At 35.3% G+C, this 24,632-nt stretch overlaps 1 protein-coding gene across 3 annotated transcripts in view; it reads left to right on the forward strand.

The window, feature by feature from the left end:
- The first annotated feature begins 1,820 nt into the window (after positions 1 to 1,820).
- The window catches only part of TAB2 (TGF-beta activated kinase 1/MAP3K7 binding protein 2), a 48,063-nt gene continuing 25,251 nt past the window's right edge, over positions 1,821 to 24,632 (forward strand). For 2 of the 3 annotated variants that reach the window (XM_012723466.1, XM_012723469.1), the window contains exons 1-2: positions 1,821 to 1,947; positions 19,520 to 19,710. In XM_012723466.1, coding sequence (XP_012578920.1) covers positions 19,609 to 19,710 — 102 coding nt within the window. In that variant the 5' untranslated portion in view covers positions 1,821 to 1,947; positions 19,520 to 19,608. Of the gene's footprint in view, positions 1,948 to 5,430; positions 5,492 to 19,519; positions 19,711 to 24,632 lie in introns of those variants that run through there. The other variant, XM_012723468.1, reaches the window with a different exon arrangement.

A 24,632-nucleotide genomic window follows, 5' to 3' on the forward strand; every position in this document is an offset into this window, starting at 1 on the left:
AAAAAAATTTTTTTTTAATTCCTGTGGCTTATGATACTTACTCTATTGCTTAGTAATGCCAGGGAAGTTATAATCTGATCTTTCAGCCATATTTAGTAAATAATAATTTTGTGTGGAACCCACTGTTCTATCAGTAGAAAGAAAACTTTTGCCCAATGTAAGGCTTTTCTTTATGCTTAACACATTTCCTGACTTAAAGACTAAGCCATATGATATAGTTATTTCTTTTGTTTTTTTAAAAAACATCATCATCTAGACCTATAACTTCTAAGAAGGGGTGTGTTAAAGATTTTTCCCTTATTTGTAGGGAAAATTATTAAAAGTCTTGTTTACCACTAATACTCTTTATATCTAAATATAAACTGTTATATTTTTCTCATCGTCCACTCTGAGAATTAAGCTTTGTCACATATGTGCCTTGTAGCTATTCTTAAGTCAGTGTTGATAAATAGGTTATAGCTCTTAGGATGTCATGCAATTGAGCTATCTAAACTTAACACTTGTCACATAGTTATTACTTTAGTATTTATGAAAATGAAGACCAAAGATATGCATATGTCTAAAAAATGTGTTTTGTCCTTTAATAATGCAGAAAATTGTATTGAATGTATTGAATACCTGCTGTGTACCAGACTGGTGTTTATAACAACCCAGTGATGAAGGGAGAGTGTATCGACCCTTTTAACATAGAAGAGTTTTAGTTGGATGCCTTTCTGAAACCAGAGTTGAATCTAGATCTCTATCTCCCAGAAATTTTCCCTACAACATGCCATCACAAATGATGAAAAGTTTACATTTTTCTTAAAAATTACTTTCATTCTATTTTGTGTTACAGTGTTAACTAGTTACTAGAAATGATGGGAGGTTGAATTCTTTGAATCCTTTACTGTTTTGGGGTGTGTGTGAGTGTGTGTGTGTCCTGTTATAGTTACTTACAATCTTCCATCATTTGACAGCAGCAGAGAATTCAAATATTTTGACTGCTATGGAATTCATTTCTTAGAGGAACGCTGAAAAGTGCCAACTCACCAAGCATAAGGGCGTTATTTCCAGGCCTTGGTAATCTAAATTAGTATGACAACTTTTAATTTTTTAATGTCCTACCACATCTGTAATCTCTGTAGTTGTAAGTTTTTGTTTTATTTTAAATATGGACCCAACAATTTTTTTAATCACTTGAATCTATTTTGGTAGTGGAAAAAAAGAGTTTCCAGTGTGGTTAAGAACCACATTTTATGAGCTGTTCTTTGCCTCCCTCTTTAAGAATTACCAAGTATTTTTAAAAATTGGAACTTGAAATTCAACTCATTGCTTGGATGTATGTAAAGCATTTCTTAAGAAACCTAAGATAACTGGTCATAGGAAATTACAGGAGCAGTTAGAAGATTAGTGGAAATCAGATTTAAAAAAAAAAAAAAGCAAAATGACCTGAAAATTAGGATTTACAATTCCAGTTTTACCAATGAAATTGGACTTACTGTTGTTTTTCTCTTTTCTATCATATTCTGCCGTTTTGTGTTGAACAGTCTGTTGCTAAAAGCATTAGAGAGTTCATAAAGACTGCTGTTTTATTTTCTGTATTTGGGAGTAGAGTTGGGTAGATTAAGACAATGACTTAAGTAATGTAAGTAGTATCCTGTGGTAACTTGTAATTTAAGTGATACTTTTCTACTTTAGAGTATTTTGTGTGAGAGACATTGGGGACTGCCTCACTGCTATTAGATCTCAAAATGTTATCTGGTCAAGTTTCTCTTTCTGCCTACCCCTAGTTTACTCCAGTTTCTCTTCTGCTTTCAAGGCTCCAGACCCAGTACCTGGACCTGCCCTGGAAAAGAAGTATCCAGTAGAGATGAGCTCACTGCAGTTACTTAATTAAAAATTTGTAAGCTGCAAAAATGGCAATGGGCCAGTCAAGAACAGCTACAATTTGAATTTTTCTATTTCCAGGTATGCTAAAGTCCATGGCCCTAGTCAAGCTTAGCCTGTGTAATGCCTTACTCTGGAATCTATAATAACCAACTTTACTCTCAAAACCTGTAATCATCTTGCTTTACAGTACAGTAACATCCCTAACACCTAGGTAACATGCGACTAGTATTGACTTTAACATACCTTTTGCCTGATTTTTTCTAATTTAATTTGTTTGCCAGTTGTAGCAAGCTAATGCAAAAACAATTTCAGAAAAAAATCCCTTTGAAAAGCTATTCAGTTAAGAAGCCCTGTAAATGTACAGGAAGTATAGGGAATTCAGTGAATGAAAGTATTTCTCCATCCTGAGATCCCCCAACTATGAATACCTTTACATAAAGAGTTAATAAGAAAGATTACTGGGTAAATGATACATAACACTTTTACCTGAAGAACTTATACTTTAAATGTAAATTTAATTGATGCTTGCTATATTTTTACTTGTTTGCACAGAAGAAACTAGACAAGAAAGTCATAAATAGTTGGAATTGTCCTGGAATATAAAAACACAGCAAAAAAAAATGATGTTTATGCTACTGTAGATTTTAAACAAGAGAAAATTACTTATGAATGCTTAGAAGATTGAGGGCAATTAACTTTTAAGAACAGTTGTTGCTTTTACCAATTTGTGTGTATGTGTATATAAACAATACATTAAAGTGATTTTGAATATCTTTTAATTTTAAAATTCAATTCAGATTGGGTGGAAATTACCCAAAATTAAACAAAGGAAATACTCTAATATTCTAGCTTGTGCTTTATATATCTTCCTCCAATGTTTATGTATAATGTTACAGCTTAAATGTCTGCCAGTTTAATCAGCATTAATGATGATGCATTTTTGTTATTGGAAGAGTTGTGAGTGTTTGAATTAGGACTAGAAAAAGAGTTACTAGCAGATTTTATCATAGGATTCTTGCCTCTGTTAAGTGAATTGATAGTTGCATTGGGACTTTAAGTCATCAATAATTATCATAGACTATTAGTAATGGTGAAATTTTTCTGCATCTTTGATTGCAAATTGCATATAAAACACCATGCTAAAACAGTAGGGTGTAGAAGTGAATGAACCTTCCTTTCTGTGATCTGACAAGTAATGTAAAAAGAGGTGTCATGGTACAGATGTGAGCAGTACTTGAGATTACCAGAGAGAATCAACTTTATTACAAGAAAACATTGTATTTGTACTGGACCAAGCTTGAAGGATAGACTTCTTTGAGACAGTCTCAGGGTATTTCTACATTATGAAAGTGAAAGTATATAATATAGTCTAAAAATTATGAACAGTTCATTAGGCCTAGAGAAGAGTAAGGTAGAGGGATGTAATAGGAGATGCAACTATGCCAGGTCAGGTGAAGGAAGTTGGTTTTAGTAGGTAACAAGAATCCATTAAAGATTGCTTGGCTTTTTGACACCCTTAAGCCATTGGGCCTTTTGAAAAGCTGGCTGTAGTTTAAAGCTTGACTTGAGATACCAATTAAGAGATAGTATTTATTATGTTTCAGGCATGGTGTGTATACAGTTTTGCCTGCAATTTCTTATTTAATCCTAGCTTCAGGAATATTGTGAGAAGTAATTCAAACAACAGTGTTAAACATTTAGAGTCAGCACAGAACTTGACCCAGAGAAAGTTCTGAAATCAGTGATTACATTGTATAAACTCAGAGAAATATGTGTCTTTCCACTTATTATATCTAGATACTGTAAGGGCATTATGTTTATTGGAGTATTTTTAAGCTTAAAATCGTAACAGAAAACTTTTCCTACAACTCTAACTCTTTTTAAACAGTTATGAGTACAACTTGGTCATTTTGAATTAGCTTTCCTCAGTGTCTTCAATGGACATTCGGGTTGTTTTTAGTAATATACACTGAGTTGACCATAATTGTGTTTTCCTCTTAAAAGTGTTCTCTAGATTGGAGGTGCTTTATGGAACTAGAGAAAATTCTGGCCTTTAGTATCATAACAAATTTCATTCAACCCACCTCACAGCTGATTGCAGTAGGAATGAATGGTGCAACTCCATAATTGAGAATTGCTGACTTAGAATACATACCTGCTATTGATGTAGCTGGAACTTTGGAGAGATCTCTGAATAGTTCTCTCTGTGATCCTCTTCAGTTAAAAAGAAAAAATGGTGTAATAGTTGCCCTGCCTGCTTAGCATGTGGGGAGGGTAGATTGAGATCACAACTAGTTCAGTATAAAGACGTTCAGTGTAAATCTGAATTCTACTGTATTATATAGTCTTCTCAAAAACATGGACTATATTTATCTTTGCATATTTAGAGCTCATTGCCTGTCACATAGTGGCCTGTGTTTGTGAATGGACCCTAGAAATGAAGGCAAGCCAGATGGTGGGAAAAGTTCTGGACCAGAAGAATTTTCTTAGATTTAACTCTCATATTACCAGAAATCTTTACATTTTTAACTGTTTTCTCCATCTTCTCTTATTTCCGTACAGCACTATATTTATAATTCTTAATATTTATCTTCTTTCATGGCCTTTTCCTCAAGATAAACATTTACCACTGATATCCTGTAAGGCTTTTACTATTCATCCCTAAAGACTTAGCTCATCCCACCATCGTTTATAAAATTTCTCCTGCCTTACCTGTATTTAAGTACCTAAATCGTTTTAGACACCTTTTCCTTTTGACTGCCGTTATGGATTATGGATTATCCACTTTAAATGAATATTACTGAGCAAAGGGGCGCCCACCTCAGGGATTTGATGGAATGGCACAAAATCATTTTCTGCAATTCTGTTTCTTTCACATAATAAGAATTACTGCATTTCTCAGCAGCTCTGTATTCTAAATAATTTAATCATGCTTTGGGATTAGCACATAGGTGTTTTGTTTATTACTGTTCTCTTATGTTTTTTATTATATCAAAAACATCCCTGCCAGCATATTTGACTGCTCATGATTTTCTGTATTCTTAGTTTATTTTTTTCTCTTTCATTTTTACTTGATGGGGTTTAGTTTTTCTAAGGTTTCATCATTAATGTCTTATTTTATTGCTGTGAGTCACACATCTGTGAATAAAACATTCAAAAGAAGTTGGGAGGGGTTTCAAGCTTGTACCACTCCCTGACATTCTTCAAATCAATGTAGGTGTGACAGTATATTAAAGGGCTTGGGAAAAAATGTAGCTGCTGAGTGCTTACATGATCTCTACTAATAGCCAAGGCATCCAGCATTTCCATTCTCCCCTTAGGGAAAATTTCTTTTGTTGTTTTTGTCTTGCTATAAGGTTAGGAAAATAAAAGCCCTCATTTATGAAAGTCTTACTTAGGATGAGAAGAGTATAGATAATGTTAAATTATATTGACAAGCATTGTTTAATTCATACATTAGTTGTAAATAGTATCAAAATTACATAAGGATGTTCTTATTTGTTCCAGACCTGATCATTTTAATTAAACTACCAATTTATCAACCAAAAGTAATTTCAAAATGCCTGATATAACTTGACCTGCAGGGCCGAGAATATAGAGTGAAGTGATGCGAACTGAAAAGGTGAGGGCATGTTGTTTTTGCTGACCTGTGGGCTGCAGCATGCATGATGAAGGAGAGCAGCACGCTGTCAGTGACGTGCTGTCAGTGATGTGCCCTCACCTGCCTGTCCTTCGGCCTTACCTTTCATTGTATTCTCCCGTTAGTCTCACTCTCTGCATTTTCACACTAGCCAGCTACTTGTGTTTCACAAGCTTTGTTTCTTTAATTCTTTTCCCAGGCAACTACGTACATCTGTGGATTTGTACCTGAAGAAGTCTTTCTCACTCATCTGCCCACCCTATGAACACGTTTTCACCCTCTAAGATCCAGCTTAGGTGTGACTTTATTGAATGAATCTTTTCCTTAAATCTTCCTCTTTACTCAGAATTGGCTGGCCCCTCTTTATATCTATGACAACTCAGCTTTTATATTTATTTTTTGATGTGTTTGTTTTCCATTGAAATATAGTTTCTGTTACATTTGAGTGTAGATACCTGATTTTATTACTTTTAATGTCTTTAGCCCTCATTAACAGTATAAAGTTAAGTATCGGTTCTCAGTGGATTTTCCCTCTCACCATCCTACCTTATACTGCTTTGGCTCTTTCTTTTTTCCCCCCCATCAAAAAAATTTCAATTAGTGTTTTAACAAAATTCCTTTAATTTTCACATGTCATTAAGTTTATTGCTTCATTCCAGATGTTCATGGTTGATGTAAGATGAAAACTAAGCCTTTTTTATTTTTTCTCCCTTTTTACTCTTTGCCCATAAATAGGAACATATATTTAGCTCCTGTTTTCTTTTAAATATGATATTTATGCACAGGATGTATTTTCCAGAAATTACAGTGCAAAGGGGCACTGAAAGGTAGTTATGTTTCTGTCTTAAAGCCCTACTGTATTGGAAAATAATGAGATATGAATTGGAAAATGCACACACGGTAGTTACATATAATGTTTTGATGAATTACAAAAGTTCAGTCTCAGATTTATTGCACTTTTCTTGATCCTTAGAAAATGGTAGTACTCACCACAAAACCACAATACATAAATTGCCAAGTGTGACTAACTTGCACATTCTTTTTAGAAGAACTTATACTTGTACGCTTTTTAACTGTAAGAAATGGTTGGCATACATGGACTTGAAGCAATGAATGCAGTAAAAAACTTGGGAAGTTTTCTTTTTAAGAGGAGGTAGTATGGATTATTATGTTACTTAGTATTAATATTTTTACACAAAATTAATTCTTATAAGCTTGTAAAATAGAAAAGTCCATTTTCTGATAACATAGTTCTCTATTCCCTTCAAGCTGTTAAATAACCCCAGATTTGGGCGTGATGGCTAACTTTAAGTAGCATGTGGATAACTGATTTTGTATGTTTGTTATTTATACAAGTAACTGTATGTGTAAAATAATTGAATATTACAGCTAAAGCTACATGCTAACATTTAGGCAATAACGGTTTATAGTTACCTTGTTTTTAACCTTAAGTGATGATAGTGTTTAAATTTTAGATTTTTAAGATTACATAGCTGTGATTCTTATTTATTTCAAAAATAACTTGGCATCATAGATTGGGGGTGGAACAGTTGCTTGCCTTAATAGTTGTAACACCATCCTCCAAGAAATATAATTCCAGTAATGTGATGTTAAAAAACAATTTTGAAATGTTTCCTGTTAAGTTAATGACATTTGTAAGTTATTTTAAAGTTAATCACTCCAGCTTTGAAGGTTTGGAAAAACTCACTAGTGAAACTGAATGGCCCTGGGTTTTTGTTTGTTTTTGAAAGATTGTGATTACTTTCTATTTTTTAGTCAGTCTTGGAAGGTGGCATATTTAAGAATTTGTCCGTTTGTTTTAGGTTATTCAATTTAATGATTTATAGATTCTCAAAATAATCATTTATGATCCTTTGTATTTCTGAGATGTCTATTTTGTAACTTCTCTTTCATTTCTGATTCTACTTATTAGAGTTTTCTTCCTTCTTTCTGAGTCTAAATCGAGGTTTGTCTATTCTGTTTATTTTTTCAAAAAACCAGCTTTTAATTTCATTGGTCATTTGGATCAGTGAATGTTTTTGATTTCTGTTTTGTTTATTTCTGTTCTAGTTTTTGTTATTTCCTTAAATTTTTTTTCCACCTCTTCAAAGATATACTGACACTTGTTCTCCTCTAGATTTTCCAAAAAATTAAGAGGGAATGCTTCCAAACACATTTTATAAGACTAGTATTACTCTGATACCAAAAGCAAACAAGACATCACACACACATACCAAAAAAAATTACACACCCAAAGTCCCTAGTGAAAATAGATGCAAAAATCTCAACAAACTTGGAAAATCAAATAAACAGTCCATCCAGCTTTTACATCCTGACCCAATAGGGTTTATTTCAGCAGCACAAGCATGGTTCGGCATTCAAAAATAAGTAAGTATAATTTACCATCAACAAAAGGAAAGATTTAAAAAATCATGTGGTCATACCACTAGATGCAGAGAAAGCATTTGATAAGACTCAGCATCCATTTATATAAATAAAAAACTCAAAAATGGGAATTAAAAGGAAGATAGCACAACACAATAAAGGCCCTATATAACAAACATAGAACTAACACTGTGCTCAGAGAAAGCTTTTTTTCTAAGATTAGGTATAGAAGACAAAGATGTCTATTTTCACTACCCTTATCCAACTTAGTATTGGGCACTCAGGCAAAAGTAAGATAAAAGGAATTCATATTGGGAAAGGAGTAGTAAAACTATCACTGTTTGCAGGTGACATAATAATGTACATAGAAAACCCTAAATATGCTAGTAAAAAAAATTATTAGAAACAATAGTTTCACAGTAAGGTGACAGGCTACAAAATCAGTTTACCAAAAATCAATTATTTTCCTATATTCAAACAACAAACTAGAAGAGGGTGAAATAAAACAATCCCACTTACTATACTATCACAAAGAATTAAATACCTATGAGTAACCTTAACAAAAGCAGTGAAGGACCTGTGCAAAACATTGTTTAAAAGAAATAATCAAAGAAATGGAAAGGTGTTCCTTACTCATGGATTGCAAGAAACAGCATTGTTAAAATGGCTGCTTACCCATTGAACAGTTTCAGTGCAATCCCTATCAAAGTTTCAGTGAGACTCTTCATAGAAGTAGGACAGTTATTACTAAATTTTATAAGGAATCACAAAAGATCCTGAATAGGCTTCAGGCTGTCCTACAAAGCTATAGTAATCAAAACAATATGATATCATACTAAAAACAGAGACCGGTGTAATAGAACTTAGAGCCCAGAAATAAACATATACACACGCATACACAGTTAATCTATATCAGGTGCCTAGATTATACATCGGCGAATGGAAGATCTCAACGAATGATGATGGGAAAACTAGACAGCTACATGCACCAAAAGAATAAAACTAGACCACTATCTCACATTATATACAAGTTAATACAAAATTAATTAAAGAGTGTAAGATCAGAAACCATCAAATAATAAGTAAAACTTATTATTACTTGAAACCAACAAGGCAGATTTGCTGTTCCACAGATACCCTCCTTGTGAGCATTTTAACTGCAAAAACTGCAAGGATTTTAGCTGCCCAGGTCCCAGCTGGGCCCCTGTTTCCCATCAGCTCCTCAATTTAATAGCTTACACTCCAGCTTCAAGTATTATGGGATAGACTGAAAAGCTCCACCTTCTACCATCAAGTTGCCTAGGAGTGCTGCCTCCTCGGAAGCAGCTCCCCACTGTTCCTCTTGAAGGTGGCTATCACCAGGTGGCTACTAAGTTATTACTGTTCTATAAGTGAAGAAGCTGAGGTACATAAGTTAAATTATTTGCCCAGGAAGACACTGCAAGGAAGTAGCAGATTAAATTTCATAAATAAATGAGCACAAATTACAGAGTTCTAGGTTTTATACTGATGCAGACATACCTTGTGTCAAATAATGTTTTTATATACATTATCTAATTAAATGAAACTACCTACAATGTGAATGATTAGCAATGTTAGGCTATCTGTTTTAACTAGCAATGTGTTCTTTAATGAGAAAACTTGAGAAACACTTGGCTAAAGTAAAATACTATTTCTTTAAATTCTACTAGGGAAATTCTTTCTCTAGGAAAGTTTAGCCATGTGTCAGGGTGGTATTTAATTTATTCGTTTATTTTAAATAAGACTTCTAGAAGCCTATACTTTGACTGTCAACAATTTAAATTATGTATCTATAAGTAGTTTATTCAAGGTACATTGCCAACTACTCCTTTTATTTTAAAAGTTCAATCTCTGGGAATTTACTTTTCTCCATTTATGTATGGTTCCTTCTGGTAAGGAGCAGTTAGCCCCAATCTTTGACAGACTGTACCATATCTCTCTGGTATTGTTTTGTATTGGGTCATTGATTGCTTTTTTAATATTTCATCAAGGTAGTTTGTTTTTAAAAAGTAATACTTCCATCTAAAGCGGTGGCTTCAGTGGTAAATAGTAATGTCTCCCTCACCTCCCTCCCTTCCCTTTTCTCCTCCTTTCCCCTTGGGTTAGAATTACAAAAGTTTTTTTGTTTATTGGACTTGATGGGAAGCCAGTTTTTGGTCACTATGATTAATATCCTATAGTTTTTTTTTTTTTTTTTTTCTTTGTTTGTTTTTAAGAACACGCAGTTTATGTCAATTGCACCTCAGTTTTTTTGTTTTTTTTTTTAAAAAAAAGAAAGAAAATACAGGGCCCTCCCTGGTGGCGCAGCAGGTTAAAGCACAGCACTAAGAAGCTAAAGCCACTTCCACATGAGTTCCATTCCCTCCTGCCCCGGAGGAGATCCACATGGTGCGCAGACCGCTCCTGACCCGCCCACTGCTCCCCTCAGCAGTGGACTTCCTTGATCTGCCTGTTCTGCTCCCCGCTCTGACTCTGGTGAATCCTCTCACCCTCCACATCTCTGGCCTGTACCCCAGTTCTGTATGAATAAATAAATCTTTAAAAAAAGAAAATGCAGAGTCTTCTTCCCAGAATGTTAGTGTGGGAAAAGACCTTGGAGAAAGTCCATCCCTCATAAAGATTAAGTGGCTACACTAACAGTATTTTCAGGAAAAAAAAATACAAATACTAGCTATGGATTTAAGTAAAAATTGTGAAGTGAGCACACAGAGGAGCGGAAAAGAATTACATATACTACTTATATAGTTTATGTAAAACAACTCAAGAACTGAGTCAAAAAGCTAAATCTTCATTTCCCATAATGTGTAAATTGGAAAAAATCAAGACTAACGTTATAATCACCTTATATAGGAATGTGGGAAACAGTCATGTTGACAGAGGGTATCTAGAGAGCAAGATCAGAGATGGAAATCAAGGCAGGAAAATTATTACCATTTGGCTTTATAAACTGTGTTTTCTTCAAAAAATTATTGTAAGTTTTCATTATAGAGTATTTCAAATTTTTTCCTGAACATCCTTTTAAAATCAAATTTTAGATACACTGTTTTGTTCCCTTTAGGAACAAAATTAGTAATGACTGTATAATGTTTCCTATGTAATAAAGCCAGGAATATATTTCTTGAAATGCTCTTAGGTAATATGGTAGGACTGTCTTATCTACACTCAGGTTTTAATTAATGTCCATACCAAAGATGTCTTCGAATATTCATCAACAGCCGAGATCTCTCCTGAATTCCAGACTCACACATCCAGCTCCCTCTATGGTATCTCTGGCTTAATGTTTTAAAGGCACTCAGATTCAGCTTATAATATACCTATATTGTAAACCTGTAATAAACTTCTTTGTACCTGAGATCTTTCCATTGTTCATGTTCATTGAGGGAATTGCCATCCAGTTGAATGAATAAGAAATCAACCTTAATACCTCCTTTTTTACCCTAATACCAAATCCATTGCCAAGTTTTACTTTTTCTTTCTAAATATCCATTAAGATTTTTCTTCTCCTCAGTCTCCATTGTTATCTCTGCAGTTGCAAACTACAGTATTACCATTTCCTGGTTAGACCGCAGCAGGAGTTTTCTAACTTGTCTTCTCATATATTCCTGGCAGCTTTTCTCCGTATATACATGATTCTTGATCTTGTTACCTTCCCCATCTGTGACCTATTTAAATACTTCAGTGACCTGTTAACTCTGACGCTCACACCTCAAAATTTCATTGGTCTTTGTGGTGCTTTGCTTTTTTCTTGATCACAGCTCAGCAATTTTTCTGTGTTTACAATAGGTACCATGTTTCCCTCCAGTCTGTTTTTGAGTAATGTGTAAGTGACGGGAAAAAATGATGAGAGATGCCAGGTAGCAGATTTGGTAGCAGAAGGGGGCAAACAAGTTAGAACAGCCCTTTAAATGATGAATTCCTGTTGATGTGTCTTTTCTTGAAACTGTGTTAGTTTTTATGTAGTAATGTTGGTTTACTTTTAACTTAACACACTGCGGTTTAGGTTCACATCTCTTCAGATTTATGATGCCACACCTTGTTAATGTGTCTTTAATCCCAGAATTTTTATGATTTGCATTGACACTCATATTTTTCTCTCCAGTTTGGTATGTGTTGCATGCTAGGCTCCTTAAATGCTAGGATGGTGGATAAATGAGGAAAGTCCAATTTTGAATACTCTTTATCTAGCTACCTCATAAATGCACACATTTTGATCACACCTATAAATCTATTGCTTTTCTTTGTTTTTATTTTTAATGTGGATACTATGATCTTTCTGCCAGTACTGTTACATAGTTGTGTTATATTCTCATGGTCCTGGAAAAATTCACCATAATAAATATGATGAATACAAAGATTTGCTAACTAGCATAGCTTAAAGTCTAAGTGAACCATTAGTTAATATTTAGTATGATGCCTTGTTGTAATTATTAGTGTTGAGAAATCAGAAATAAATTGTCTGCCTATTCTTTTAAGACAGGAAGAAGTATGGCACATTTATAAACCTCTAGTATATTTACTGTTAGATTCTGTGGTATTATATGTACTCTACTATTTAGAAACCTTGAGAAATGAATGTACCTAGATTATTTTAGCTGGTGATACTTAATGCTAGAACCATTTCTGTAAAGTGTGATTTTGCAGCTTATCATAGAAAATATGTAATATTTTTATTAAAATATTTTTATTAGAAATAATTGTCAGGTTAAGTTATAAAGTTTTCCTTTGAAATTAAGTGCCTCTTTATTTCTTTCAGTAATGTTAGTTAATTATAAAACTTATTCAACAACAAAAAAATGCATTTTAAAATAGTTACTTTGCCTTGTTATTTAATTATATTTTTGTTGGATATAAAATAATTTGTTATCCCTTTTGAGCACTTAATGTCAGTTTATATCTCTGCCCTCCGTTGTTTGTGATGAAAAGTCAGCATTTATTCAAATTGTTGATCCCCTGTTTTGTGTTAACCAGTTAACACAACTATTTAACTGTCCTGACAGAAAAGACCAGAGTGTCCAGATTAAAAACACAAAGGAAAGCAACAGATTTACAGGTGTTATCAAAATGTGGGAATTTATGAGGCAGTTAAATAGGAGTATTCAAAATTGGACTATCCTCAATTATCCACCACCTTAGCATTTAATGCTTTCAAGATTTTTTCTTGATTTTCAGCAGTTTCACTATTGTCTGTGTAGGGGTTGTTTGACTTTTCTTTTTTAGCTTTGCTTATTTTTTCTGATCAAAATCTTCTTTTTGTTGTTTATAAAACATTTCCCAGATTTCTTAAAGAAAATGTAGTATGAAAACAGATGACTGGATCAAAAAGATGTGGTACACAGTGGAATATTACTCAGCAATCAAAGAAGATAAACTCATGCCATTTGCAGCAACATGGATAGAGCTCAGTGAAAAAAACCAGAAAGAAAAAAGAAAAATGCCAGATGGTTTCACTTTTAGGAGGAATATAAGGGTTGGGGGGGCGGTGAGTAATTACAGTAAAGTACAAATCAAAATCAACAGACACCTATAAACCAGAGACTTTCTGCAGTGGGGGGTGGGGAATATGATCAAAACACGGGTGGGCAGAACACAAGGGAGGGACTAAGGTGATGGCACAGGGGTGAATTGGTATAATCCACATGGATTACAACCAAAATGAAAAAGGATACATTGTACAAAAATGAAGAATGATGTAAAAAACTATATAAAAGAAAAAGGTATGATTTACCTTTCGTCAGTCTGCTCTGACATGCCTCTGATGACATCAGAATCACCTGAACTGGTGACAGCAGAGTGCCTTCTCTCCAGTATGCCCAACTCATTGTGCTTGCCACACAGAGATGGACTCCAGTTTTGGACACCTTATGTAGTACTCCATTTCAGATTTCCTCAAGACTGGCCAGTTGTTGGATGACCAGCTATGCTTGTCTGATCATTTTCATCTCATATTTTCCACTTTCATAGGAACTAGAGACTACAGTTAGTTGATCAACTCCAGTGACTTTCCATCTTTGCAGCCACATCTTCCTTCCTGTCTTAGGTGCAGAATAATTCAACCAAGTGGATCTGCCAAGATGGCCAGGGAGCTGATCAAATGGTCTTGATCTGTAGAAATTTTTCCCCACTATTTTTTCATCTATTTTTTTCTGCTCTACTCTTTTCCCCCTTTTCTTCTGGATAGCCTGTTACAATTAAATTAGCATGTACCCTCCTACAGATTCAGTTCTTCTATCCCAACCTTTTTTATTCTTTGTCCTTCAGATAGGAATTTATTACTTTGTCTCAGTTCCACTAGCTCTTCTGTCATTTCCGGTTTACAGTTAAGACCATTTAGTAAATTTTGCTGTTTGATACATTTTATTTTTCACTCCCTGATTTTGCATTTGATGAGAAAATCCAAGTACATTTGTCTTCACATCCTTGAAAATGCTTAAAATGGCTGCTTTTAGAAAAACTTCATGTGGTAATTTAATAATATGGGTCATTTTGGATTTGGTCTTCCTTCATTGCCTTTTTTGCTGGAATGCAGGTCAGCTTATCCTGTTATGTGTAATAATTTTGGATTTTATCTTGGATATTCTGGTTGGTTTGTTTTTAAAGATTGATTTATTTATGCACCTAGAACTGGGGTACAGACCAAAGGTGCAGGGACAGTGGAGGATTTACTAGAGACAGAATGGGGAGCAAAACAGGAAGATTAACTGAAATATACTGCTGAGGGGAGCAGCGGTTGAGACAGAAGTCTGCTGTGCCCATGTGGGTCACCTCCCTGACCAGGGATCGAACTCATGCTGCAGTGGCTGTGACTAGCTTCATAGATCTGTGCTTTAACCTGTTGCACCACCAGGGAAGGCCTAATTGGGCATTCTGACGAGCACATGACAGAACCTGAATTCTATTGTGTTCCTCCAATAAGAACTGATGTTTGGTTGATTGGTTTGCTAGTTTACTTGATTTTTTGCTAATGTGACTGAGATCAAAATGACAAACTCTGAAATGTCACTTTTGTTATTTTAGCCTTGACCAACTTCTTGTACTCTTACATATGTGTAGAAGCATGCACCGTGCAAGAATGTTTTGGTCAATGATGATGTGTGTGATGGTGAGTAGAGCCTAGGTGTATAGTCAGCAGAGTATATGGTAGGTGATACCACCTAGGTTTGTGTAAGTGTATTGCCATGATACTTGCGTAATTACAAAATAGCCTCACAGTATGTTTCTTAGAATGTATCACCATTATGAAATAACACTTAAAAGTACTTTGTGAATCAGAAAAGTGTGCAGATTTACTCATTTATTCATAGAACTTGCGTTTCTCCTGTGAATTCATCACTTGTCTTTCAGCTGTTGTGGTTATGCTGTCTGCACTTTGGTTCATTAAGTAAGGAAGCTACAGGATTTCTTTATGCATTGACTACCTGTGTAGTTGTAGCTACACAACACTGACTGGGGTCTGCTCTCTGGCTAAACACTAAAGTGGAAATGCACTCAGTGTAATTCCCTTCTGAGTGCAAGCTTCCTTTTCTTCCCTGCCCCAAGTACACACACACCTGTTGCTGTTTCTGCCTTCAAATAGTTTTTTATATTTTGCCTTCTGGTAAATAGTTGTTATTTTGAGGGAGTTTGTCCAAGAACTATTTAGCCATTGCAGGAAGTGGACCCCTAAAATATAATTGTACATTTGAACAGTTTTCTTATTTGTGTACCTGATAGTCTTATTTTTCCACTTTTAGCAGTTCTTAGTGAAAGTTGTATATAAGATTATTTTATTCATGCATCATCTGTTTTTTCTTCCTATGCTTCCCTTTCCTACTTGGTAAAACCTGGCATTGGGTTCAAGGTTATTTTTGCAGTATGGTGCTCAGGTGGATATTTCTTCCTGTCAGTCTGGACAGGAAGCTGTTGCAAAGCTGTTCTTTGTTAGTGTTTCTTTCCACAACCTGAGCTTCATCATCCTTTCAGATAAGCATGGATTAGCCATGGTTTGAGACCTGGTTTCAGCTGTTAGGCAAGAGAAGAAGACAAAATCTTTCTGTGAAGAGGAGAGCGTTTATGGAATTGCTCTTTACAGTTCTTGCACCAACCAAAAGTCACAGAAAGGGAAGGAACATTTTGCTGCCAACACGTCAATGATGACCACAAAATGGAAGCACACGTGACAGTCTTTACTGGGACAGTGAGCTAATACGATGAGAACCTTTCAAAGAACTTTAGAGACTTCTGTATCTGTGTGTGTTTTAATAATATAATTGACCATTATTTTCACAATTCATCCTCTATTATATAATAATAAAGGTGGTCCTGAATTAGACTGAAAATCTATTTGTCTCACCCTCAAATTGTGCAAGATCTGTCATTTGAGATATGTCTTAAAAGCAAAATAATCTGAAGAAACAGTACTGTAAAGCCTTCATTTCATCAAGCAAATACTGCATCTTTAACCTAGATCCTGGGTATTCATCAGTGAAGTTCAAAGTCCTTGAACTTCAAAGTCTGTGGAGCTAACATAAACATATGTCAGATATTAATGCTGTGAAGAAAAAGCAGAGTATAAGGATGTGATGGGGTTGGGGGAATACAGATATGTGATATTATTTTAGCTAGAGAGGTTGGTCAGGGGAAGCTCTATCTGAAGATGTGTATTTGACCAGAGATCTAAACAAAAAGTAAGAGAAGGAGCCTCATATCTGAAGGGAAGGTGTATCAGGCAGAAGGAGCAGCCAATCTAAAACCCTAAGGGAGGAATGAGATTGGCTTCTCATAACCAAAACTGAGGGAACAAAGAGATTGTTCTAATTGGAGTTAGCCAGCCAGGGGCCTTGTGTTGTAGGATTTCGAGGAGGCAATGATTGCTCTGGTTGCAGAGAAAGATCACTCTGCTTGTTGGAGTGGGAGGGGGAATAAAAGAGGTGAAAGCAGTTGAGAAACTTTGGTAACACTTAAGTACTGTGGGTGCATTATGATGGGCTTGGATAAGAGCAGTAATGGGGGGCAGGGACAAAGTGATCAGATTCAGGATATTTTTGCAGATTCAGTCAATAAGACTTGATTATGAATTAGACACAGATGTAAAAGAACTTTCAGCTTGTGGTACCAATAAAATGGAAAGACTGTTTAGGGGTTGTTTTGGATAGACCTATTACTTCCATTGGAAGTGGATTTTAGCTTTCCAAAATGATAATGTCAAACAGACTGCTACCAGTATTAATCTGGAACTCAAGGGACAGCATTTCCTCAGGATTGGAAACATGAAGTTACAAGCTTCTGTTTGTAAGTGTGTTTGGTTATGATTATCTTGAAAAGGTATAAACCCTCAATCTGAACTCCATAGTCCACCAGCATTTGAGTGTCTATAAAAGGCAGAGAAACTACAAAGAAAAGCCACCAATGGAAGGGAGGAAAACCAAAGGTTTAATTCAAAATCAAGTGAAGAAGCAGTTTAAAGATTCAGTGAGTGGTTTACTGCTCATAAACTGCAGAGATGCCTGTTCAGATGAGGACTAAGGACTAACTGTAGGTTTAACAATTTGAAGGTCTGTGACAACTTTGAAGATTTGATAAGTATAGGCAGTGGGGAAAAAACTACAAAGGCCTGGATTGGTGTCCATTTAAAAAGAGATTAGGAAGGAGGAAATGAGGACACGTAAGTATAGACAGCCCTTTCAAGAAGTTTTAGCCCAGAAGAGGGAAGGAGCAAAGAACTATGTTGATAGCTGATAGTATTCCTCAAAATATGCAGTATTTATTGCTTATCATCCCATAAATAGCATTTTACTAATTTCCATTACTTTTCTCCCTAAACCTATTTATGAAGGGACTACTTTAAGTGCTAAAATTGTGTGTGTGTGTGTGTGTGTGTGTGTGTTTTATGTAGAAATAGATTTGGCATATCTATAATGCAAATAACTTAGCAGGTTTGTAAATAACTTGGTTTGGCAGTACTTTTACCTATGTGATGTAACTAAACTGGACAAGTCACATAGACAAAAGAGTTAGGTAAAATTTAATCAAATGATAATAAGCTGAAAAGCACATACATAAAAGAACATATTGAAGAATCAATCTGTCAAATATTTTAATATCTACTGTTATGTTGAAAACTCTACAAAGTACTGGGTACACAGTGAGAAAAAGAGATCTAATTCTTTGTGGACTTTCAGAAACTTTTTAATACTTTAATGTTATTTAGGTTTGATATACTTACGTTGTTTACATCACAAAGAGGCTTTCAAGCTAAATACAATTTATGTTTGAAATAAAGTTTAGGTAGTTCTCAACTTTGGCCACACGTTGGAATCACTTGGGGAATTTTTAGAAATCTAGGCTGCTCCCAGTCAATTAAATCAGAACTTCTAGGACTGGAACCCAAGCATTTGTATTTTTAAATACTAATTTAACAAGACAAGAGAAATAAGTCCCTGAGAATCTATCCGTTTAAAAGATTGTGTGTATCTGACATCTTCAAACAACTTAGCAACAACAAATGTTGGCGAGGATGTGGAAAAAGGAACTCTCCTGCATTGCTGGTGGGAATGTAAACTAGAACAACCACTACGGAAAACTGTGTGGAGGTTCCTCAAACTGCTAAACATGGAGCTTCCCTACGACCCAGCAATCCCACTCCTAGGTATCTACCCAAAAGACACAAAAACACTGAGTCAAAAAGATACCTGCACCCCCATGTTTATTGCTACTTTATTTAAAATTGGAAAGACATGGAAACAAACCCAAATTCCCAAAAGTGGGTGACTGGATTAAAAAGATGTGGTACATATATACAATGGAATATTACTCAGCAACCAAAAAAAAAAATCACATGTCTTTTGCAGCAACATGGATGGAGCTGGAAGGGATCATGCTTAGTGAAATAAGCCAGAAAGAAAGGAAAAAATACCGGATGGTTTCACTCATAGCAGGAGTATAACAGACCAAGCAAGAAAATAATAATGATGAACAGCTATATACCAGAGACATTTTATGGGTGTGGAGTGGGGAAGGCACTGGACGATGGTGATGGCACATGGGTGATTTGGTGATGGGAAGCTCACAGGGCTTACAACTGAGTGAAAAAATGCACAAAATGATGTAAAAACAAACTACTATAATTTGTAAAATAAATCTTTAAAAGATTATGTGTATCTGAAAAGTAAGGCAAAGTATCAAACTTCATGTATATTCTATTGCTAGATCATTTTTAGACAAAGCATGCAATGCCATTTGTAGAACTAAACTTTTTAGAATCCAAACTTTTAAGAATTTTAAGTAAAATATAAAAGATTACTCATTTCATACTCATCTAATCATTAAGAAAAAAATCAGTAATGTTACTCTTTTTCCCCTTTTAATAGAATGTGGGAAGAGACCTTAACAAAAATTTAATTGGATGCTTTCTGGCATAGCTGTTATAAAGCATACAAATATATATAGGAATTAGACAAACCTAAAAGTTTACCATTGGGAATTATAAATTGAAAAGAGTATGTATAGGAGTAAATAATAGTTGAATAGCTTACTTTAAATGTTAGGTACTAATGTACACTCTATGACATTTTAAATACACAAAAATATTCTATAATTCTCATTAAAATTTTTTTCTTTCTTTCACAGAAAATGCTTGGACAGAAGAGATGAGTACTATTTCTGCTAAGGCCTAGAATTGCCTGCTGTACAAATAGTCCTGATCAGGCAATATACGAATGGCCCAAGGAAGCCACCAAATTGATTTTCAGGTTTTACATGACCTGCGACAAAAATTTCCTGAAGTACCTGAAGTTGTTGTATCCAGGTGCATGTTACAGGTCAGTGTTCGATGATTTCTGAATTTATTAATACAAGCCTCTGTTTTAAACATTGGAAGAAAACTCTTTAAGCTACCATCTTGTTGGCATTAGTGTACTCGGATGAAGAGAGATGAGTTTTGGTGTCTGGCAGTCAGTCTTGTGGCCTTTGACAAGTTATTTAGGTTCTCTCCTCCATCTATAATATGGTTAATACCCACTTTATAAAGTAGATGTGAAAATTAATGAGATCTCAGTCTAAAGCATGGATACCTGGTCCACACCTACAACTTCCTTCACTTTACCTCCTCTTACTTTGCTAGGAGAACATTTTTAAATTTCAGGGCTTCGTATGAAAGTAAAAAGTCTTTGATAAGTAAGGAACTTGAATTCTCACCCTACATGATCACCCCAAGCATAGATGCAAGTTAAATGCCTTCTTTGTACTTGATAGTTCTGCCTTCTCGTTTGATTAAACTGAAAATTTGTATCATAAACTATTTTTGAGATTGCTAAAACATAAAATTATTAGGACTCAAACATATTTCTCAATGACAAATGACTTTTTAATGTATGACGTTTGTAAGAGACTCACTATCCATATTTTATCTCAAGCGAATACATTTTGTTCATCCCCTCATCACATTTTGTCTAGGTCCATCTGCCATTAGTCCAAGCCAGCTTTGGTGTCTCCAGTCTGCCAAAGTGTCTTTCTAAATACAATTTTTATTATATATTTATCTTCATAAAATACCTCATAATTGTTCCTGAAGCCTTTCAGAGTAAAGCTCATAAATAACTAGGGCTCCTTCTGCAGCCCTACCTGTTACCTGTCCTTCCCCTCACACCCTGCACTACTGTAGTCATTCTCATTCAGGTGGAATTCTCTACACATGCCTGGCTCTTATCTGCAGTATAGTGTTAAAGAGCATATGTTTTGAGTTAAAAATTCTGTTTTGTATACTAGAATATGCTGAAAGAGTTCTTTTCTGTTCTCATCACCCCCCAAAAAAGGGCTGACTTATGTGAGGTGGTAGATGTGTTAACTAGCTTGATTTTAAGTCATTTCACAATGTAAATATTAAATCACCAACTTGTACACCTTAAAAATAAAATCACATTATACGCATTGTATGTACAATTCTTATTTGTCACTTACACCTTAGTAAAGACGGGGGAAATGAATAAGTATAAGATGTTTAAATAATAAATAAATAGCATATGTTTTAGTAATAAACAGACGTGTTCAAGTTTTAAGAATTAATAGCAGTAATTTAACTTCTCACCCTCATTTCTTTTTTTTTTTTTTAAGATTTATTTATTTATGCATATAGAACTGGGGTACAGGCCAGAGGTACAGGGGGTACAGAGAGGATTCACCAGAGACAGTGGGAAGCAGAACAGGCCAACTGACAAAGTACACTGCTGAGGGGAGCAGCGAGCGGGTCAGGAGAGGTCTGCCAGGCCATGTGGATCACCTCGGGGGTGGGGATCAAACTCATGCTGAAATGGCTTTAGTTTTTTTTAGTTTCTTAGTGCTGTGCTTTAATCCACTGTTCCACCAGGGAGGGCTCACCCTCATTCCTTAACCTTCCTTTTCCTCCCCTTTATCATAAGAATAAAAATAACTTCACAGAGAGTTAAATAGGAAAATGGAAGTAAATCAACTAGTAGAATAACTAATTCATAAGTAGTACTTAATAAGTGTCATTAGTAACCAGTACTTAAAAACAGAAATAATAGTAGAAGACCCACAATAAATATTTGGTGAATGAATCCATAGTCTGCACTTGCCACTATAGAATGTGAAAGAAAAAAGATGAAAAAAGAGCTAGAGGTTAAAGAAGTATGGAGAGGGTAAGGGTAATGGACAGAGGTATTTCTTCCTATAACCAGGGACTTCTTCCTAACTTCAAGTGGGAGTTTGTTATAAAATAAGATTATACCAAAAATTGTTCAGTGAACCATTGAGAAATAGAAAAGTACTATAGGTTCCTCAGTTAATTGTTGTAGGACCAACTGATAAAAAGAAAACTGTCCAGAACACTTAGTATCATTGCTCTAGAGGTTTTAAAGTACATTATTGAGAGCAAAACAGAACATGTTGTTGTATTACTCAAAAATTTTTCAAAAAAAAATTAGGAATTTCACATATTCTTACAATATGAAGCCAGGTTATATCAAAACAAAATGCAGACAGTGCACACGGATGAGGGCGGGGGACACCTGTGCAACATGTGTGTATTTGCCCTTGTTTGCATAAAAGATAATAAAAATTAAGAATGGTGGACAAGTGGACAAGAGGGACCAACCAGGTAAGGACTAAAATAAGTGAACTTCTTAACCACCATCTTTTGAATTTTTGATCTGTGTAGATGAGTTTATCAAATTTTTTAGAAAGTAAGCATTACCAAAAATAGAAAGATGATTTTGAATTTCCTTTAGGCATTCGATAATAATATCTTCACTATGTCCTGGTTTTACAAAACCAAACTCCTACATGCTTAACAACACCTAGTGATAGCTAAAATAAAATTCGTCTTGCTGAGGCTCTCCCTGGTGGTGCAGCAGGTTAAAGCACAGTGTTAAGAAGCTAAAAGCCACTTCCGCATGAGTTCCATCCCCGCCTGCCCCGGAGGAGACCCACATGGCGCGGCAGACCTCTCCTGACCCGCCTGCTGCTCCCCTCAGCAGTGTACTGCGTTGCTCTGCCTGCTCTGCTCCCCACTCTGTCTCTGGTGAATCCTCTCACCCTCCGCATCTCTGGCCTGTACCCCAGTTCCATATGCACAAATAAATAAATCTTTAAAAAAAATCTGTCTTGCTGAAAATTACCTTTAAGGCAGACCATACTCTATTAAACTGAATTAATAGTAGTTCTGGGCATCCAGATAATATGCTTCTTAACTCATATAATAACAAATGTGATAAAGGAATGGAACACTACCAGGATGGAGGAGTAGGGGAGGCTGGTCAGGAAGGAGAGAGGAAAGATAAAATGAGGAGAAACAGTTAAATGTACGAACTTTCAACTATAAAGTAAATAAACCATGAGATGTAAAATACATCAAGATGGCTATCATTAATAATATTAAGGGATTTGAACTTAAAAGGTTACATAAGAAAAAAAATTTGTGACTATAAATGGTGAATGATATTAATTAGACCTAAAGTAGTGATCATTTCATAGTATATACAAATATCAAATTGTAACATGACATTGGTGTTTCATGTTGTTCATATTTAATTTTTAAAATCATAATAAAATAAAAATAAAGGAATAGAAAAAGGATGCCCATGTCCCTCCCTGGTGGCGCATCGGGTTAGGATGCAGCACTGCAAGCTGGCCACAGCCACTTCAGCACAAGTTCAATCCCAGCCCTGGAGGTGACCCACATGGCGCAGCAGATCTCTCCTGACCAGCCCGCTGCTCCCCTCAGAAGTGTACTTCCTCAATCTGCCTGTTCTGCTTCTCACTGTGTCTCTGGTAAATCCTCACACCACCCCTGCACCTCAGGCCTGTACCCCAGTTCTGTATGCATAAATAAATAAATCTTTAAAAAAAAAAAAAAGAAAGAAAGAAAGAAAAGAAATTGGATGCTCCTTTGGGGATACAGCTAAGGTATAAGTGTTTCAAACTTGGCCAAATAGTTTTTAAGCTACAGAGTAAGCAACCTTTAAATGTAATGTAAACATCTGTTACTTGGTGACAGCCTGTTATTGGAGTGCTGTTCTTTCTCATTCAGTAGGTTTCTCTCCTTCCTTTAGAGAGAGCCTCCTATAATATGCAGGTTTGTAACTTCTCTGAATGAAAAGACAATAGTATACAAAGTAGGAGACCTCAGCATTTAAAGGACCAGGCCATGCTGCTGCTTTGCATACATGTCCTTCTTGAACTTCTTGCTTCTTAGAACACAAGTCTTTATTTTCTATTCTATTCTTTATTTACTATTCAGATCCCCTTTTTTGGAACTAGTTACATCATTTCCTTGTGTTATGGATTCTCTAAGTTAGCTATATTATCAACAGGTATATTTCACATCTTTACATCTATATTTAATTCAGAATAGTGTGAAAATTTTGCCCAGTTAGCACTTTCCTAACTGAATTTTCACTGTTTTTAGTTCTCTTAGCTATTACTCATTCAATCTTCGTTTTTTGTTGTTTGGGCTTGTTGCTACTATTGTCTTAGAAGAACTGGGGTGAGAGCACTTACAGTGAGGAGCAGAACAGGCAGATTTACTGAAATATACTGCTGAGGGGAGCAGTGGGCAAGATAAGTGGGTCCCCAGTGCCACATGTGGGTTAGGTCCCTATCAGATTCAGGCCTTAACAGTGATAGTGCTGCTATTTAACCCCTAGGCCACCAGGGAGGCCCCTCACTCAGTCCTTGTAAGGCTTAGTATTTAAGCACCATCCCCTTAGTTGAATGAGGACTTCACGCATGACCTTCACTCATAAATAATCCTTATCCTTATTTCTACTAAGCCCCACCTAGCATTCTGCCTAAGAACTATTTGTATACACATTAACTTTCTCCACTAGATTGTACCATCCTTAAGACCAGCAGTATATCCCTTTCTTCCTGCCTATTGGATACTCATTAAATATCTATTGAAAAAAGTCACTGAATCCGTTTGATGATGTCTGTAACCTCTATGCAATAAATTATGAAAGAGGAACTGAAAGTAATGACTCAGACTCTTTTGTAGCTTTAAAGAATGTAAACTTGAATATATACCCCCAAAGTAATGATTTTTAACCTTTTGAAAAGGTGAAAGTTCCACCCCTTTTGACCCACTTAAAGGGAACTACTACAGTTTCCCACTGAAAGTAACCAGAGCGTCTTTGAGAAAAAATTGGCTCCAGGTGTGGATAGGAAATGGACAAGATGATTTTTAAACATCATGTCACATCAGAAAACTAGAAAGAAAATTTTGAAG

Source organism: Condylura cristata, unplaced genomic scaffold (genome assembly GCF_000260355.1).
Source record: "Condylura cristata isolate star-nosed mole 26May11 unplaced genomic scaffold, ConCri1.0 scaffold00001, whole genome shotgun sequence".
NCBI classification, from domain to species: domain Eukaryota; kingdom Metazoa; phylum Chordata; class Mammalia; order Eulipotyphla; family Talpidae; genus Condylura; species Condylura cristata.